The 11,925-nt window shown below is 39.1% G+C and overlaps 1 protein-coding gene across 2 annotated transcripts in view; it reads left to right on the forward strand.

The window, feature by feature from the left end:
* The window catches only part of cux1b (cut-like homeobox 1b), an 87,447-nt gene extending 80,512 nt beyond the window's left edge, over nt 1-6,935 (forward strand). Inside the window, exons 15-22 of one of the 2 annotated variants that reach the window (XM_054795262.1) lie at nt 10-204; nt 1,962-2,074; nt 2,139-2,255; nt 2,326-2,409; nt 3,452-3,508; nt 3,577-3,657; nt 3,726-3,790; nt 3,887-6,935. In XM_054795262.1, the coding sequence (XP_054651237.1) occupies nt 10-204; nt 1,962-2,074; nt 2,139-2,255; nt 2,326-2,409; nt 3,452-3,508; nt 3,577-3,657; nt 3,726-3,790; nt 3,887-3,935 (761 nt within the window). In that variant the 3' untranslated portion in view covers nt 3,936-6,935. The remainder of the gene's footprint in view (nt 1-9; nt 205-1,961; nt 2,075-2,138; nt 2,256-2,325; nt 2,410-3,451; nt 3,509-3,576; nt 3,658-3,725; nt 3,791-3,886) is intronic. The other variant, XM_054795261.1, reaches the window with a different exon arrangement.
* Nucleotides 6,936-11,925: the final 4,990 nt, after the last annotated feature.

An 11,925-nucleotide genomic window follows, 5' to 3' on the forward strand; every position in this document is an offset into this window, starting at 1 on the left:
CCCCCACAGGCCGCTATGCAGAGCTGCAGGGGGATTTTGCGGCGGCGGTGCGAACCAGCGCAGAGCAAAAGGAGCTGATCGTGAGGCTGGAGCACGACTTGAGCACCATCCAGACCATGTCCTCCCTGCCTCGACCTGGCGCTGACGGCGCTGAAGTCTGCAACATTCCCGAACCCATCAAGGAGGCCTCCGCCATGTTTAGTGGTACGTCTGTTTACGGATAATCCACCCACACTATTATGTTTATTACGTTTCATTTAACAATGTTTATTATGATGGTTTGCTACCATATTTAACTACGAGAGAGACACCATGATGTATACTATTTATTTTCAATAAGGTCCCATAATAGTGTATTGGAAATGTGTTAAAATCTATCCTTCATGCTGGAGTTCAGACAGGTTAAAAGTGTTTTTAGCAAGCCCTACTGGGCGCAGTCTGTAGCTTTTAATGCTAATGAGTTTTTTTTAATTCACTTTTTACAACTACACTGCAGCTCTGCACTTGTCTAACTTAAAAGATACCATACAGTATATCACACACAAGGTAACATTAAGGAGTGGGGGAGGACACAAACGTTAGAACATTAGCATAGTTATGTGTAGCAATGTTAGAAAATTTTGGAATTTGTAAAATCAAATCTACGATTAATTTTATCTGATAAAGCATGACCTGAACTTTATTTGATACCTCATCACCTCTCTACCGTTTGGCCCCTATTGCTTTAACATTGAGTCAAGACAAAACCTGTGATCGACCCACGGACAACCGTATTAGAAAATATATAATAACTTAGGCTGCGAAAATTTGTTTTAAAAGTCAACAGAGTAACCATGTACATGTTTTTGTTAATTAAAAAGTCCAGGGAAGAAAGTTCAGTGTCATATTTTTCATGTATATGTATGCCTCACACTGCAGTGCAGCAGCACGCTGTGTATTCATTTTCACCCCACACGAACCACAATGCAAACGTGACGTAGTATTTCCGGGGGGAAAAAACAAAAATGGCCAATTCAATTTTAATGAAATTTCATCTGCAGATAGATATTAAAGTAAATTAATCTTCCATACACCTTTTATCTTCTTCCGTAGCTCCAGTCCATGAATTTGAAAGGCTTTAAGTTGTACTTAATTTTTCCAAGCACGAATTGACTTTAGGTGGTCCAAGACTCAATATAAAGCCGATACGAAATTGAAGATGAAGACGTAATCTACCTAACAAACATGTATACTAGGGACGACTGCATGTCGAACTCAGCATCCATGACTGACTCGTGCAGTGTAAGTTAAGGTAATGCACATCAATGTAACATTACTGACGCCTGACCAGTGACCAGAATATGTATGGCTTGTGGGCATATACACAGCTCATTTCGTTAGGGGCGGGTCAGAGGTGGTATCATGTCCATGAGGAAGGGTTTTTTTCCCTTCATGACATCACGAAAACCCAGAACTTTGAAAATTGACTTTCTGTTACATGTCAAGCTTCTTCAAAGGCTGAGTAGTTATACTTAATTTTAGTTTTAGTATGTACTACTTACAAGAAGTTAGGGATATTTCAGATACATTTCAAGATGAACCTAATATGTACAACAGTATCACCTTTACAGGTGAACTGAATTTGAGCTTCTCTAATTTTGAATGAACATGTCCAACATGTTCAATACTTTTGCACAATTTGCTGTTCGCTAACATAACAGTTGTGCATATCCCTAACGTTTTGTGAGTAGTATATATTGGTAAACTTTTCTTGACACTTGAATAGCAGTTAGAGTGTTGCTTAAAACATTGTCTGCACAGGTGAAGGTTTTATTGTGGCGACAGTTTGAGGATTGAACAGGTTACTTGACTTGACATGATTTCCTATGGGAACATTCTATGTAAAGATCTCGTCTACCCAATTAAGTGTCTGGTAAGTGCATATTGCAGTGAAATCTGACTTAAGGTATGGTTTTGTCCAGATTCAGTCATGAGCATCCATCCTGAGCTGCCTCAAGGTCAGATGGACTCTCTGCTCTCCATCATCTCCAGCCAAAGAGAGAGGTTCCGCTCCCGCAACCAGGAGCTGGAAGCTGTGAGTCAATGTCTCCTCGTACCTAGGCTCTCCAATACCTCTGACCTTCATCTCCTTCCTGCAGGAGAGCCGTTCTATGCAGCAGACAATGCAGGCCCTGCAGAGCGAGCTGGACAGCCTGCGAGCTGACAACATTAAACTCTATGAGAAGATCAAGTTCCTGCAGAGCTATGCTGGCAGGGTATGACTGTATTTGTATGTGTTTGTGAGGTTCTCTTTTAGTGAAACACTGACAACTGTTTGTGCTGCAGGCTGGAGGCAGTGATGACACGGTGATGCGATACTCCTCCCAGTACGAGGAGAGGCTGGATCCATTCACTTCTTTCAGCAAGAGGGTACAAAACACACACCACCTTTTTGAAAATGCAAGGAAAAACGTGTTTTTTTTTTTGGTTAATGAAAAGTCAGTTTAAAGTGCGTTAAATGTATATATTTCACTCAGACTCAATAGTTAGCCTTTCAGACAGAAATGGATGACATTTTTAATACCTGCCTCAAAAATGGATGTGCCTTTTTTTTTTTAAATACTTTATTGAACATTCATGTAGGCAAGTTACGTCATCTTTAGATCCTGGAAAGCAACATTTACGGTACCAAAAGACCCTTTAGACTGCTCAAGTTCTCTAATTTTGTCTAATAATCAGTAATATTAAGTCATCTTCAGTTTGCATTTTGTTTTCTGCATGTTCTTTTTTTATTGATTTGTTTTTATAATGTTATAGAACTATTTTTAATGTGTTGGTATTTTTAATATCATTGCTTATGTATATACTAATCTCTGTGTGGAGTTTGCATGTTCTCCCCGTGCGTCTGTGGGTTTTTTTCGGGTACTCCGCAGCTAGGATAGGCTCCAGGATGCCCGCGACCCTAGTGAGGATGATAAGTGTTGTAACCAAAGAATAGGAGTGAAAAGGTGACTATACGGATGTTATTTCATGTCTACAGGGCTCTATAATAATGGTAACAACTGTATTTAGAAAGTCATAAACAGGGTTTCTATGATTTAACTATGAAAATATTCCATTTATTATATGTAATTCACTTACCGCGGTTGGATCCGGACCCAATTAACCACAAAAAAAAAAAAACGAGGGACGACTGTATGTCATGTCATGTCAAACTCGGCATCCATGACTGACTCATGCAGGGCAGGTTAAGGTAATGTAAGGTAATGTCTCATCAATGTCATATTACTGAAGCCAAGTGACTACATATGACTCGTCTTTCAATATATTTGGACTAGTGATAGGCCATAGTTAACTGCAAAACAGCGGCCATTTATTAATACATTTTTGAAAAACTGCAATGTAGCGAGGGACGACTGCATTATGAACCCAAAAATGTTCAAATTATGTGTTTGTGCGTCTGCTGTGATAGGAGCGTCAGCGTCGCTACCTGAGCCTCAGCCCGTGGGATAAAGCAACCCTGAGCCTGGTAAACATCCAAACACAAACGCCGCCAACATGCTTACTGCACTAACTGCCTGTCCCCGTGTCTCTCAGGGCCGTGTGATCCTCTCCAACAAGATGGCGCGGACTGTTGCCTTCTTCTACACCTTGTTTCTGCATTGTCTGGTCTTCCTGGTTAGTCAGAAGCAACATTCTCTGCTGTGAAAATGAAAAAAGGATCCAGCATGTGAACTGTTTTACAGGTGCTGTACAAGACGGCTTGGAGCGAGAGCATTGGCAGAGACTGCTCTACTTTCTGTGCTAAAAAGTGAGTGAAGAGTGTTCACATTTTGACACGTTTATTACATTCTACACATTTATTTATTTATTTTTTTAAACATGTTTTTCTGATTTTGACTCTCAGGTACGCTGACCACTTGCATCGTTTCCACGAGAATGAGCAAAACCTCTAAGGTGCTGCACGATGATGTCATTCTACAACATGGAGAAACTTGACTCATTCAGCCTCCTTTTTAAAGGGATTGTTCGGATTTTTGGACATGAAGTTGTATGACATCCCCATCACCTCTGTAGTGTTGTGTTCTTTCCTCTCCGTTCGTATCACTACACGGTCTCGCCTGCCCGTCGTTGTGTGTGTGTGTGTTTCACAGTATTTACGTGCACAGATGGAGACCGTCGCAGCAGTCTTCCTCCGCTGTGGAACACATACACAACAATGGACAGGCGAGAGCGCCTAGTGATACAAACGGAGAGGAAATGACGCCAAGCGACTGAGAGGTCTGACGGTTTTGTGATGCAAACGTATTACTCTTTAGAACGCATATTGTTTTGACAAGCCAAACTCTTTACTTAAGTGCCCCCAAGCAACTAACCGGAACTACGTTCCTCCTCACCGAAGTCTGAACAGAAGTCCGCTCACGGAACAAAGTGGGCAATAAGTCATACACTCCGCTGCTGATGGGGATGTGATACAACTTCATGTCAAAAATGATTTAACTATCCCTTTAAGACGCGCGCGCGCACACACACGGCTTTTGTTGTTGCAGTAAGTAGACTGCTCCACTAGGGGGCAGTGTAGCGCCGTTTACCTAGCAATCCCTTTCGCTCCCGCACCCTTATTAGCACATTATTCTCCTTTAATCCCTTGGAGGTAATATTAAGCAAACAAAACATGGAAATAATCAGGATGGTAGTGCTATAGCTAATGTGATTTGTACTGTTTATTGAGATTCGATCCACCAAACAATACAATAGGAATGAATGAATGAATGAAGAAAGGTCTTTTGGTTGCTTATGTATGTCACATATAGAAAGACCGATCCAAAAATGATGGTTCTAATGGTAGGCGTAAGTAACATATAATAGTTGTGTTCTTCTGACATTTGTAAGTAATTAGACTGATTTCCACATTGCAGAAATCACCTTAATACTGTGTTGGTAAAACAAACACATTGCTTAGACTAATAAGTACCAATTCATCTTAATAATCTGCTCAACTGTGCATGATAGTTACTGAATCCTCTGTATTGGACCGGAAGATGTATTCCTAATAAAGATTATACAGGCGTTTTTTGCAGTGTTTACCATTAATCATTAATATTATCACAGCCTCGCTGGAAACATTTTTGTATTAACTGTGCAGGGGACATTTTTTGTGTAAAAGTGTAAAAAGACGTTACCCCTCTTAACATTTAAAAGCAACACAGTCCGAATATTAAAATAGAAACAATCACTTCACTCCCATTTTTTTATTTCTACAGGTGATTTCCCCGCCTCCCACATGCGCGTCTACACACACACACAATTTTTTTCTGTGATGCAAGTGTAAAAATAAGTTAACCATGTCTATAACAAGGGAAAACACTTCACTGACAATAGTACAACTCAAGGATGAGTTGCAGTGAGCACCAGCTTCTACAGCTCACGTGTTTCACATGAACTGTTATCCAAGTTATCAAAAGAAGTTGACCGCTCTCATGGAAAAAAATGCATTTTCATTGCCTTGCAAAGGAGTCTGCTTACTTTACGTAACTGTTTGTTGTACAGGTATGTTATTCTAGTAACAGCAGGCATAAAGGACTCATCTGTATAAGCTACATACAGAATGAGCAGACAGGAAAGGCCTCTGCCAAAGCCTCACTGTCATATAATACTCATATATAATTAATGATGTTATGCTAAGAGCCTGTTTATGATCACCAAACATGAGAAAAACTGTTCGTCTCCCTCACTTGTTTGCTCCATTTCGAGAGAAGAGGAGCTCAAACAAACACTTTTGAAGTTGTGGGTTTTCATGACGTGCAGGAACAACGTTCTTCCTCATGGACATGATACCACATCTGACCCGCTCCTAGCTAGATGAGCCCACCCAAAGTATTCACCCGTCACTGCACACAAAAAGTTTAAAAGGCAGGCTTTGCTACACATCTTAAAATAAAACCTGGCGCTGTTAGTCAACTACAGACTTAGTAGTCTGCGTGCTAGCATGACTTATCTTTCTGGGCTGCGTGGTCTTCGCATGATTCCAACCTGTGGTGCTCTGTTCACCTTGTCACGTCTCCTCCATCCTTCCCTCTCTCTCCTTTTAAAATATTGACATCCTCCATCTGTAGAATAACAAAGGTGATCCTAATGGCTTCATGCTATTTTTTTTTTTCTTACTGCAGCAGAAAGGACTCGCTCACTTTTTAGCTTTTCCACTGTCATGCTTATTTTCTGCTTGGGGGGGGGTGCTTATGTCATCCTGCAGTGATGTGTCTCCTGGTCTTGACTTTAACGTGTCATTCATTTAAATCCATAGGAAACAACGGGACATGAATTCAGCATAATAAAATGATAAAACCTTTATTATGTCAATAAAGTGTCCAGGCAGTGTTCGAAGTAACATTTTAACAATCTTAACTGTCATGGAAGTACATTGTGCAAACGTAAGGTAAATATTGGGTAACAAAACTAAAATTAAGGTAAAACTCTCACTACTGTTATTGAAGTATTTTACAGAGTCATCTTGTAGCGTTTTATAGTGACTGCTGGAAATCATTAATATTATAATGGCCACACTCTGTCTATGCCATCACTTTGCCATCACCAAAAGCCAAAATAAAAGCAAAACACACTTGATTGATCCTTTTAGAAATTGCAAAATTCCTCCACAGTTCTGTAAGAGACTCGTTGCAAGTTATCCCAAACGCTTGATTGCAGTTGTTGCTGCTCAGGGTAGCCCAACCAGTTATTAGGTTTAGGGGGCAATCACTTTTTCACACAGGGCCATGTAGGTTTGGGGCTTTTTTTTCCTCCCTTAATAATAAAAAGTTTCATTTAAAAACTGCATTTTGTGTTGAGTTGTGTTGTCATTGACTAATTTAAATTTGTTCAATGATCTGAAACATTGAAGGGTGACAAACATGCAAGAAAAATTCAGGAAGGAGGCATTTTCACACCATTGTGTGTGTGTGTGTGTGTGTGTGTGTGTGTGTGTACTGTACATGCTGTATACATGTATATATTTACTTACACTTTCAAGTTTTTTTGGTTAATAAATTATTAAGTTAAACTTTTTGGTGGTAAGTGGTTTTAAACATAGAAAATACCTCTATTACACAACATTATTACATTTGTTAATGTACACGCATATGTGTTAATGTAACATCAGTATTTATACCTATTTAAACCAGTATATATGTTTTTACATTTTAATATATATTTTATACAGGACAGGCCAAAGGTTTGGACACACACAATACAACCCCATGGCCCCCACCCCATTAATAAGGCAAGCAATTCCAGTAAGTAACCCTGACATGGCACACCTGTGAAGTGAAACCCGTTTCACGTGACTACCTCATGAAGCTCGTTGAGAGAACACCAACGGTTTGCAGCGCTATCAAAAAAAAGATAAGACATTTAGAGTTATTTCTCTTTTTTTTTTTTTTTGCCAAGTACATAATTCCGCATGTGTTCATTCACAGTTTTGAGGATCGTCAATGCAAATTAGTCTTGAAAATACAGGAAACGCATTGAATGAGAAGGTGTGTCCAAACTTTTAGCCTCTACTGTATATATTTTTAAATTATTACCAGCTCAACTTTGTAGAAATTATTATTTTTTTTATGTATTTGTTGTATTTTTATTACCGTGACACGTTACTATTTTCTATGTAACATCTACAGGCTGAGAGAGCTGTGGACAAATGAGGTAATCACTCTATGCAATTTTCTGGCAGTAGCTGTGTGTGTTTCATTGAACAAACACACCATTCATTCATTCATTCATTCATTCTTTTGTGTGTGTGTGTGTGTGTGTGTGTGTTCATTTTCTGCCAGATAATTCATTTCAGCCTCTTAATCCCCCTTCACAACTATTTCCCCTCTCGCATCTTTTTTTTCTTTCATTCTCCACAAGCTAACACCCCTCCGTCTCTCTCTCTCACACACACACACACACACACACACACACAAATACTCTCCCCTCCCCCCTTCCTCCCCATGGGTGTTGCCATGGAAACAGACCTCCTCTGTCAGGTGGCTCCATACTCAAGTGCCTTTTTATTGCCACATCATTACCTATTCTTTACATTCTGGGTTTATTACGAACACGAGGCGTCACTGGAGGGGAAAATGGTGCTCATGTTAAAAATGACTTCATGTTAGCGGTTAAAGCGGCGCCAAGTTGCACCTGGAAAGCCAGCATTAAAAGACACTGTTGTGGTGTGTGGATTTTTTTTTTACATTATTGAAGCGTTCTCGTCATTTTTACAGCGTCTCGGCCGTGGTATTTTGGGCCCAGCTCCAGTCAGGAGAGGTCATGTGACATCATGACATGCATCATCTGCTGTAGCCAGAGAGAGAGAGAGAGATTAACGGGTAGTGTACAGCACGTGGTGTTAGTGACTTGATGAACATGTCACCTGAGGATTCACGCTGACGGTTTGTCATCAGTTGCTGTGATTATTCTAATCATGACGCTTGTGTTAATTATACATTTTGTAATTGTTTTACTGTTACCGCAGGGAAAATTAACACTTTTCAAATAATCATTTTGGAAAATTTACTGTATTATTAATATTATATTTACTGTAAGACAGGAAAACAACAAGAGCTTCTTCAGTCAAAACATGAGATGAAACTTAATCAACAGCGCCTCTACTGGTTGCAGCCAGGTAATGCACTCCTTTTACGTCAATCCCTAAAAATAAATATGGATAAACCCTCCTTCTCAGTCAGCCTTTGCCAGCATAAGTTGCCTTGTAGAACAGTTTTGCTCTGATCAACAAATCAGGGGGCGGACAAGTGCTGATGTCACTCTGGGCTGGCTTGCTGGCCGGGAGAGGCAAATCTGAAGTCTGATTGGCTAAAAAAAAAAAAAAACAGAGTGTGTATGTGTACATGGACCAGCACTCCTGATTCTGAAGGCATTGGACAGATTAGATTAACATGGCAACACCTTGGAGCTGAAATCTGATTGGACAAAAGTATCTAACATACAAATACACGACTGGTGGCAGTGCAGCCAAGAGACACGCTACTAAATGAAGGTAATAGACGGTTGGGAATAAATTTCATGGAACAAATACTAGAACTGATGTTGTAAATGTATGTCAGTGCTTCTGATCGTGTTTAGGCCAGCAGAGAAGGCTCTGCATCATACTGAGAATCTGTAATGTTTTAGCAGACTTTATGATAGAGCCGTGCAGGAAGTGTACTTTTTAAAGTGTACACGGTGACGTTTTTTTTTTGTGCGTGAGCTGGAGGTTGCAGTGCCCCCTCTCCGCTCCTCTGGAGGCTTCCGCCGATTCATCCTTTCCGGCAGGAAGTGTGCGAGGATCAATAAGAGGCGAGCGTCTCAGGAGAGAGGCTGAGAGCGACCCCTCCACCACCACCACCACCCCTCCGGCCCCCATATACCCAGCCCACATGATCTCCTAAATTAACTCTTCATTCTTGCGTTGTTTTGTCATCATCTCAGTTTATTAGATGGCAGGAAGAATGAAGCAGAAATTCAGTGCTCATTCGTGATAACCTGAAATTGTTGCCATTTTCAACATTTCAATCATAAGACTATTAAAGGAAAACTTTTATTTTTTTATTTATTAAAAATAATTGGAGCAGGACCAACCACGATGCTCTTTCATACTGACTGTTTTCATTCCAATTGTGATTATTTATATTATAATATATTTTATATTCTCTTATATTTTAATATTCTCTTGTAAAAATATGTGATGGGTTTATACATTTTTTATTATATTTTATTATTTTTGCAGCTGCAACATTATAAATTCAGAGAATTGCTTGAACTCACTTTCCTGGTCATGGCATGTAACTTGTTGCTAGGCAGAATTCGTAGAGGACAATCATAAACAGCAAACTCCGAAAACAGTTCAATAAGGGTTATGAAATTATGAGGTTAATGCGTACATTTCATTTGTTTTTCAATTAGTGCTCTGCATTAAATGCATAAAAAAGTGCATCATTTGATGGTCTGGTGGGTTACTGCTCCCTGATGGCGCTTGATGCAAAAATATTGTAGTATTTAGTATAGATAGAATATGGATAAGCATTTGACTAAATTTCATCCGATATAACTTTATTTCAAGATTTGTATTTGATTTTTTACAACAATATTTTTTTTTTACAATTTATCATTACATGCGTTGTAATAATAGAAAAAACAGCAACAATACCGTAGAGTAACAATGCTCTTATGTCAATAAACCAGTTGCAACAGTGTCTCTGCTGATACTGCGCTCCATTTTGCCAATTTGTGTCAAATATTATGCCCATCCCTACTATATAGTATGTATATTAGCATATTTATATAGTAGTGACTAAATATTTCCATGTATTTTTACTATAACCTTTTATATTTGTAAACTTGTGAGCATGAAGTTACTTCCTTGGCTGCTAAAGAACTACCAGCTGACACAACAGGATCTTTGTGTGGACCCAAGCAGGTGCAGAGTGACCGGGTGAACAAGAAGAAGAAAGGTTGGGATTAGCTGCTCCTCCACCAGCAGCACCACCTGTCTTCTTCTTGACCAGGTCATTGTCGTGTAGGCCCTCAGGCCCCCGCTGCGAAGGCCCACAGTCAATCCTCTCAGGCGGGATTAGTCGTAAAGACGTGCTACGCTAGACTCTCTGGGCCAACTACACGTACTAAGTGGTAAACATCAACATGCCACGTGGAGAGTCTCACGCTACATGACCCACGCTATGGAATAATCATAGTTATTGGACATACACAGTATACAGTATGTTGCTTGTCTATTTTGCTGATATTTTCCAATTAGCAAGCACTGTAACGTATAATAATATAACAGCTTATTCTTAGCGGAAAAGTCTTTGAACATGAACGTCTTACAGATGGTTTACTTTTAGTAATTGTAGTAACAACTAATGTTGCATGCTAGCATCTAGCACACACAATAAGGGCGTGGCTACGTCATGGATTTTTTTTCCTGCCAAAAATAGATAAATATGTCCAGGCAGAATAAGTAATTTGAAAAAAAAAAAGTAATAAAAATGTGCAGTATATGTTTCATACGAATGGCTATGTTATCATTTATTGAATGATCAGTTAATGTGTAATTAAATCAATCAAAACGCAAAGTTGCCATTCAGAAAATCAAAGATGCCATTAATTAAAAAGGCCACGGAATATCTAAAGTGATTATGAAATAAATAGTAAATAATTGCATTGTAATTATTGAATTGTACATGTTGCAATTAAATTGATTAGTGTAGAGTTTGATAAATGAGTAACTAATTGAATTAATTAGTTTACATTTTAATTATGCATTTTGGGGATTTATATTTATTTAACTTTGGTACAAAAAAAAATTCATAGCAGTGGTGTCCAAACTTTTTCATACAGAAAAATCAAAAGCCACTTTTTCACTTTTTAAAATAAAAAGGCTAAATCAGTCCAATAAGCTACAAAGTTATGTATATTTAACAATGAAAAGTCAGCTTTGTGTTATTAGTATCAACATTTAAACTTTTTCCTCTTTACATTATTCTTACTCTTTCCTCATTTTTACTGTCGTTTTTTTAAATTGCAATTGTTTTTGTAGAATGCGCTGTGGGCCAGTAAAAATGAGCTGCGAGCAGTAAATGTCCCCCGGGCCATACTTTGGACACACCTGCTCTTTGGCTTTTTTGCGTCAATGTACGCTGGCTAAAACATACAAAAAATGACAACACATTCAAAATAAGAGCTCGTAAACACCCTTGGTTTAATTGTGAGCAAATATGTCAACGTTCGAGAAGTAGCACTGGAGGGTTGTTGAACCCAAAGCGTTTTATTGACTCTTTTTCTTAAAATAGGAGCAAAAACGTCGCAGCTGAGGCTAATTTCACAATTTATCCCTTTTAGGTTGAAAATACAAACCGGAAGTCGTGTGTCATTTTCCTCACCTTAGCTTGTTTGCGCTCAGTGGGCAGG

This window comes from Dunckerocampus dactyliophorus, chromosome 12 (assembly GCF_027744805.1).
Source record: "Dunckerocampus dactyliophorus isolate RoL2022-P2 chromosome 12, RoL_Ddac_1.1, whole genome shotgun sequence".
NCBI classification, from domain to species: domain Eukaryota; kingdom Metazoa; phylum Chordata; class Actinopteri; order Syngnathiformes; family Syngnathidae; genus Dunckerocampus; species Dunckerocampus dactyliophorus.